The 7970-nt window shown below is 41.9% G+C and overlaps 1 protein-coding gene across 1 annotated transcript; it reads right to left on the bottom strand.

The window, feature by feature from the left end:
• Positions 1-1354: 1354 nt before the first annotated feature.
• LOC116249635 (receptor-like kinase TMK4) lies at positions 1355-5877 on the bottom strand. The gene is made up of 2 exons (XM_031622804.2): positions 3346-5877; positions 1355-2824 (listed from the first exon to the last, which is right to left on the bottom strand). The coding sequence occupies exons 1-2, from the start codon at positions 5627-5629 to the stop codon at positions 2298-2300; spliced, it is 2811 nt and encodes a 936-aa protein (XP_031478664.1). The 5' UTR covers positions 5630-5877; the 3' UTR covers positions 1355-2297.
• Between the last annotated feature and the right edge of the window lie 2093 nt (positions 5878-7970).

Below are 7970 nucleotides of genomic sequence, written 5' to 3'. Positions count from 1 at the left end.
TCCACTTTTATTTTGCCTCGTGTCCCTTCAGGCTCTTAGTCACGATGATTGCTATCTTTAGAAAAGCAGAACCTTTTAAAGATTGTAACTCGTGCAAATTTATAATATTTTAAAGAATCATGAAAGTCGTGTGTAGGTCGAATCCTCAAGGTTTTTGAAATTACTGATCTTAGACTTTCCATATCATGAAATTTGATGGAGATAATGAACTTTTATAATTTTATCGCCTACATTCTGCGTTCATGCGTATTATTGTATTTATGAAATAAAAGATTAAGCATTATGAAGCACATTTGGGATATATATATATATATATATATATATATATTTATTGGTAGGTACGAGACCCGTATATGCAAGACACTCAAAACATCATCTTAACCGTTGAAGCTTCCAAGATGGAAGGCTAAAAGCAAAGTCTAAGAAAAAAAAGAGAGGATATTTTTTTCTTTTATTCCCTGTAGTCTTCAATATTGAAAGGATCAATGACCAACGTAATAACTTAAGAATCTTGTACCTAGGTCATGCATATAATATATATATATATATATATATATATATATATATATATATATATATATATATATATATATATATATATATAGAGAGAGAGAGAGAGAGAGAGAGAGAGAGAGAGAGAGATTTTAGATCAGTGATTGAGAGAAAACAAATAAGGAGAAAAAATATATATGAATTAATACTAGATAACAAAAATACTCATTCTCACCACCGACTTGAAAAATATCAAAGATTGAGATTAATCACTTAGATTGAATTTTTGCTTAATCAGCATTGTGCAGGGCAGGCCATCACAAAGAGCCGATATGAACGGGTAGATGGTATGCAGTGCAAACGCTTCAGTTGTTTCATAATTTCCTATTCCCTCTTTTCGTGCAAGTAGCATTTGCAGCGCTTTAAAATTCCCCGACTTTATTGTTGGTTTCTGACATGAAATTTGCCGTATCCCTACTACGTGAGAACAAGACCAACAGGGCATACTGTGAAAAGAATCATAAAGATCAAACTGTCGTTCTGTAATATAGCAGAAAGGGGGCATCCAGGTCGAAAGTCTGTCCAGCATTTACACGTGAAATCTGCCAATTTGGAGTTTTCCCTTTTCGTTAAACAAGAGACAAGGGAAATCGAACAGTATTTTTGACGCCATTGATTTGGCTTATCTTTCTTTCTTCATTGTGGTCCAGAGAGATTAGATACAAGATTTTTACATTCAGCACGCCTACCAACTCTTCTAACTGCATATATTCCCTTTTAGAGAATTGAAATCAAGTGGTTGCCTCTGCAGCATATGATTTTTTTTTATTTTGTGTTGCAACAATCCGTTGTGAAAGGTTCATTAGTGATGGCAATTGCTTGCCTACCATTTTTAATGACAGAATACATATTTTATAACAATTTTTAGAAACACAAAATAAAAAAAAAAAATCAGATTCGACTACAGAGGCAGCCTGCTGATTTGTCTTCCTCCTGAAATTTCAAGCACTTTTCTTCCTCCTCAATTCACAGAAGTGGAAAAAGCAACGTTTCTTTTCCCTTTGACTTGAACAAAGAGTCCCCATTCAATCCACCGCTGCCCACATGTCCTATCCATTTCCAGCAACGCTCATCCACATGCACCATTAAAAAAGACTGCCCCCTTCGGCCCTTCCCCACCGGAACCAACGCCTTACCACTCATCCATGTGATGCCACCCTCATCTCACAATGAGAAGCAGAGTACATCCCCTAAAATATATGCCAATAACAAGCTTCTTCATGACAGCCTAGCACTTTTATCATATTCTTCTTCCATCCAATAACTAACTCAGCTGGCATTCTGCAGAAATGCAGCAGAGATTCTTTCTAAAAGTAACTCAGAGAAGCAGGAAGAAGAAAGCAGGAGCTCTGAGCTTATCAGCATGAGGTACAGAGAGATTAATGTTACAGCAGAATAGTTGAATGGCTTTAATGTACAAAATAAAGAAGACCCCAATCCAAATTTTTACACTCATTTTTGACAGTTCCACTAGTCTGTCCTTGCAACAAAACATGGATCATCCCAAAACCAGTCGTGTGGGTTTCACCCTTTTACAAAGGGAATGACGCTACTGAAAAGGAGGCAAAGTTCCGAGTCCCCAATGCACTAGATAGGATCCCAATCAACAGTGCTGGCCACATTTAGTCCAGCAGTGCAAGTGAGATGGGAAGCAGATGCAGATGAGAGCTGAGATACATGAGAACTGAAGGATTCAGAATTCAGAGAAAAGCCACTTCCAGAAAATCTCCGTCCTTGTTGCTCTTTTATCTGCAATTGGCAGCATCAGGGAAACATGCGGTACTGAGGGGAATACTTGACTGAGTGTTCTCGACAACGGTGCTGTCCCGGAAAAATGTGTCTGTCATCGTGGAGTTGCCTTCATTGGCTTGCCATCTTTGCAGGGCAACTGAGAGTGGTATATCGTAGTTGATGCCCTCGGAGCATTCCTCATCCCTGTGGCAGGGCTTCCATTGTTCTACCAGTGGGGAAAGGACATTAACTGCGTGGCCGATGTCCGGCCTCTGACTAGGCTCCCTCACAGTACAGTGGCCAGCTAGCTCAGCTATTGTACAGATGCTCCTGAATGTTTCTTCGTCGTCTACATTAATAGCAGGGTCGATGGCTTTGCCAATATCGCCCTTGTTGCTGATCAGAATTCTTCGGAACCATGACACGAGATGGCAGCTTTCTTCTGGTTGCGACTCATCGAGGGCTTTCCGGCCGGTAATCATTTCCATGAGGACAACCCCGAAGGCGAACACGTCAACTTTGGTTGTCACCCTTCCGGTGGCTGGAAAGAACAGCAGAGGAAGGGAGACTTAGCAGAAACTTCAGGAAATTTGATGCCATTCAAAGTGACTAATCTACATTCTAGAATACATTATGGAATTCAAAATGAAGTTGATGGAAAAAACTTAGTTCAAGAAAGGAAATTCTAGCTCCCAAGACAAACAAAACAAAGTTTCAGTACTTCAATCTATAAAACAAAACAGTAGACTTATCTGGAGTGGGCACCTAAGATTCTCATAAACTCTCAAACCGTCATAAATCATGCACAGTTGCCAATTAATTTATCTAGGCAAAATGCAGTTCTGCGAGTTTCAGTAGGAAACTCAAGTCAGGGCTGCTGATAAGAACTCAAAATGCCTAGAACTAACCAAATGTTTAACATTTCAAGTTCTCGACAGACTAATGAACAAAATAGCTACCGCTCTAAATCTCTCAGAAAGGAAAGCAATCGAACCATGGTCCAAGAGATTCAACAAAATGCATCTGTAAAAGGGAAATCAGAATCAGAATTCTTTCACTTACTAGCATATTCAGGTGCAAGATATCCGAATGTCCCGGCCAATCTAGTCTCCAATGAGCACTTCCCTTCAGGGGCGAGCTTGACAAGGCCAAAGTCTGAGACTTTTGCTCTCATATTATCATCAAGTAGTATATTGGAAGGCTTCAGATCTCTATGAATGAAACTTTTCTGAGCCAAACTGTGCAGATACTCTACTCCTCGAGCAACGTCCAATGCTATCGTTAATCTCGCCTTCCAGTTCAGGAAAGAGAACCCTTTTTCCGGCCCCTCAAACAGGTGCTGCCCCAATGTCCCCTGAGGCATGTACTCATAAACCAGAAGCCTCTCATTTCCTTCAATGCAGTACCCGAGTAATGCCACCAAATGCCGGTGCCTAACTTTTGTCAAGACGGCAATCTCTGCCAAGAATTCGTTCATACCCTTGTTCCCTGCTGCCGCTCCTTCCATTCTCTTCACTGCTATCTTAGTTCCATCGTGAAGCTCTCCCCTGTACACAACTCCGAAACCGCCTCTCCCTATCACATTCGATTCGCAGAAATTGTTCGTCACTTGCTGAAGCACTTGAATGGATATGACCATGGTGCCGGGATCGGCCAAACTCGCCGTTCCGCTGCTCTCCGGGCTCTGCTGATCCGCCATCACGTACCCATTTCCGTTAACGATGTTAATCTTCACGTGATCCGTCCCATTTGAAGAGTCATGGGGACTCTTCACTTGTTCAAATTTTGAGCATTTTGTCTTACGGTAGTAAGAATAAGCCAGTCCAGAAAGTAGGAGGAGCGCCACCGACACGCCTAATCCGACACCGATACGAGTAGAGGATGAAGATGAACCGCCTCTCGCAGAGGAGATGGATGAACCAGATGCATCATCACCACTATTGCCGCCGGCAGTCGCAGACCGTCCGCTGCCACCGGAAGCAATGCTACTGCCCAGAAGCAAGTTGCCCGAAATATTAAGCGCAACCTTCTCCGCGAAACTAGGCACATTTCCGGTGAGGTTATTGTTCGAGACATCGATGGTCTGCAAATTAGGCAGCATGGTGAGGGCGGCAGGGATTGTTCCGGTCAAGTTGTTATTGTTCAGAAGAAGTGCCTTCAGGCCGGTTAGGTTCGCCATTGCTGGTGATATCGTTCCCACTAAATGCTGATTTGCGAAGTTGAGAACTGTGATGGCCCCTTGCGAATCGCAGGTCACGAACGCCCAGCGGTTACAGGGGTCATTTCCCTTCCAAGCATCGGCGAAGGCAGTCGGGTAGTTCACGTCGGCGGCTATGGCGAGGAGGGCATCCACCCGTGGATCGCAGGGACCGGGTTCCGGTAGGCAGAAGCTGTTGGTGTCGCCGATATCGACGGTGGTGACCGACGTCGGGAAGCTGGGAAACGGCCCCTGGAGCTGGTTATTGCCCAGACTGACCTTAAGCAGAGAACTCTGGCTGGTGAGCGATTTGGGAACGACGCCGGTGAGGGCATTATCCCTCAGCTGGAGATCTGAGAGGGAAACGCTTTTGGAGAGATCCGGAATGGGCCCGGAGAATGCGTTCGTCTGAAGCCAGACTTGTGTGAGCTCAGGCATCTGGCCGAGGACGGAAATCGAGCCGGATAGCTTCTCACCTTGCTGGTTGTTGAGCCAGAGTATCTGTATGCCAGACTTGGCGAATGAGGAGGGGATTCCGCCGGTGAGATTGTTGTAGGAGAGCTTGAGCTCCTGGAGGTTCGGCAAGCTGCCGAAGAAGTCCGGGATGGTGCCCACGGCGTTAGCCTTGCTGGCGGTGAACGATTTGAGGCTGGTGGACTGGGCGAGTTCCGTGGGGATGGGCCAGGGGCTAAACTGGTTGTAGTCGAGACGGACGGTCTGCAGGTTGGTGAGGCCGGAGAAAGCGCCGGAGGGGATGGAGGAGAAGTTGTTGTTGTCGAGGTAAAGATTCTGAAGGAAGGTGAGGCCGGTGAGACTGGGGACGGCGCCGGTGAGCCGGTTGTTCTGGAGGCCGAGCGTGGTGAGCTTGCTGAGCTTGGAGATATTCGGAGGAAGGACGCCAGAGATGCCGGCATTGGCCACCTGAATGGAAGTGACGCGGTTGCCGTCACAGACGACATGAGGCCAGCTGCACGGGTCTTTGCCCGTCCAGCCGAGAGACTCCCCACCAAAGGCATCTCTCAGGTCCTGCAACGCCGCTGCGTCGTCGGCGAAGGTTGCAGCAGAGACGACGGAGAAGAAGAGAGAGACGTGAACAAGGAGATGGATAATGGCGGTGGTGGCGGCCGCAGGTCGTCGACGGCGAGCCATTCGAAAGAGAGAAAGGGGGAACTTCTGATTGTCTCTGTTCGTTCAAAAACAGCGGTGTAGTCTTCAGCCGTCGCCGGGCAATGGAAACGCGGATTTATTCCGGGAAGTTGGCGTTTGTTGTTAGTTTATAAGGCGTTCCCTTATTTTTCGGTTTTTTTGCTTAGTTTTAATTTGCTGTAATTTCGTTTTAGGAGCAGGTGACAGATCGTTAGACTCCTTTTTTTTTTTTTTAAATACTGTTTAGGTCGATCAGGACAGATTATGGACAGACCAGGCAAGCAGATGAGGTCCGGATCAATGACGCATACTTTAAACAATAATAGTAAAAATAAATGTCTTTTTTTAAATCTCCTAAATTAGAATTTTTTTTTTTTTTGAAGATACAGTATATAACGATATTTTGCATTAGGTTTTTTATCTGGTTCAGTTTTAATTTGATATAAGAAGGCGAGCATATATTCCGATAGTTTTCATGAGAAGAGAAACCAAAAGTTTACTTGCTTCTTCGATTTTAAGAATTCTATGCTTTAAAATCCACTTTGGGATTTCCGACCCAACTTAAATCCCAATGAAACATGCTTAAGTCACGATTTTGGAACTACCCATTTGAGGAAATCACGATCTTCGTCATGCATGATCCTGACCAACTTTGCTTTTCTATTTTTTCCTTAATTATACTTTGATGCTTCAATAGCTGGAGAAACATTCGCCTGCCATGTTCTCACGTGGCTGGCTGGCTACAAGCGTACAACTGTGATCTTGGTCACATTTAGCAACAGGAGCATTCAATAGGAAAAGCAAATCAAACTTTTCAGAAAAGCTAATGAAAAAAAAAAAAAATTGGTTCTTTTGCTGGGAACTTTATAGAACTCCAAAGTTAGTTAAAGTTGCCTTTTCTATATAATTACAGCAGCATTCTCCAGTTATTAATGTTGTTGTTTAGAATCAAATCCAGCCATTTCAATAGCATGAGGGAAGGGCTATATATTCTTCGTGCCTCTTATACAGCCCATTTAATAAAATTTATTAAAGCCAAATAAAACAAATCTCTCTCTCTTTCCACTTCACTCATCTTATATATTTCATTTTTTATTTTGTTTTTGAGGTTTGTTCTTGTATCTAAGAGATTTTGCTATGTATTTTCATTTTAACTGCTCTCTCTTTTTCTTCTTCTTGTTTGAGACTTTCAATCCATCTTTCTTTTCCTTCTACCAGTTCCTTTTATCTTTTATATGTATATGTAAATCCTTGGATCATGCGTATTCTTTTTTTTTGTGCCTATCTGTTTCATTTGGGTGACTCCACTGAGTCGGTATTATTTTATCTATTTACTATGTCATTTTAGATTAATTAATTTTCAATGGATGGAGCATCATAAGTTATTATTTGATTCACCAACTTTTAAATATTTTTACTTTACTTTTATTTCTTTAACAATAAAATATTTATGATTCGATTCAACTAATTCTACGGACTCTTTTTTGAAGGATCAAGGTTTAATTCAAGAACGTAGATTAATATACAGCGAAGTAGGAGTTCAAATGCAACCTGACTATAACATTCAGATATTTTGACATTGTTGGGATCCCTTTAGGGATGTTTGTTAATACTGACATCTCGTGAGTGTTGCATGAATTTATTTTAGATTCATGGGACACTTGCTATAGTGTTTTATTATGAATTTACCCTAATTTTCATGCAAATCTTGCATCTTTGGCATTAAGAACAACGTGCAAATGTTCCATGAATATGACGAATGATAAAAACAGGATTAGATACAAGATCAAGATGCAAATGTTGCACGAATTTGACGAAAATAGGAATACATTCATGGGACACTTGTTATAGTGTTTTATTATGAATTTACCCTAACTTTCATGCAGATCTTGCATCTTTGGCATTAAGAACAATGTGCAAATGTTTCATGAATCTGACGAATGATAAAAGTAGGATTAGATACAAGATCAAGATGCAAATGTTGCACGAATTTGACGAAAATAGGAATAGATTCATGGAACACTTGAACAAGATCTACTCCAATTTCAAGTCAGATTCATTAAAGACTTTGAAATTATTTTTAATGCCAAACTGCCCTTAATGATATGAGGACTGCTTTGGATGGCTATTTGAAGATTGACTAGTCAAAGTTCAACAGCCAGCCAAGATAGATATGAAAACTAAGCTAACTCAACTTACATAAGTGGGACTTATTAAAGTAATGTATGATGGTTGAACAATTTCAATTAAGAAGCAAATGGACCGGATTCGGTACAAGGGCTTCAGCATTTTCGCTTTATTCGATTATAAAATATCTTCGGTGCGTTGGATCGGACCCATTAAC

The sequence above is a fragment of the Nymphaea colorata genome, chromosome 3 (assembly GCF_008831285.2).
Source record: "Nymphaea colorata isolate Beijing-Zhang1983 chromosome 3, ASM883128v2, whole genome shotgun sequence".
NCBI lineage: Eukaryota > Viridiplantae > Streptophyta > Magnoliopsida > Nymphaeales > Nymphaeaceae > Nymphaea > Nymphaea colorata.
Note: the sequence above shows the minus strand (reverse complement) of the source record. Positions and strands in the feature narration are given on the sequence as shown.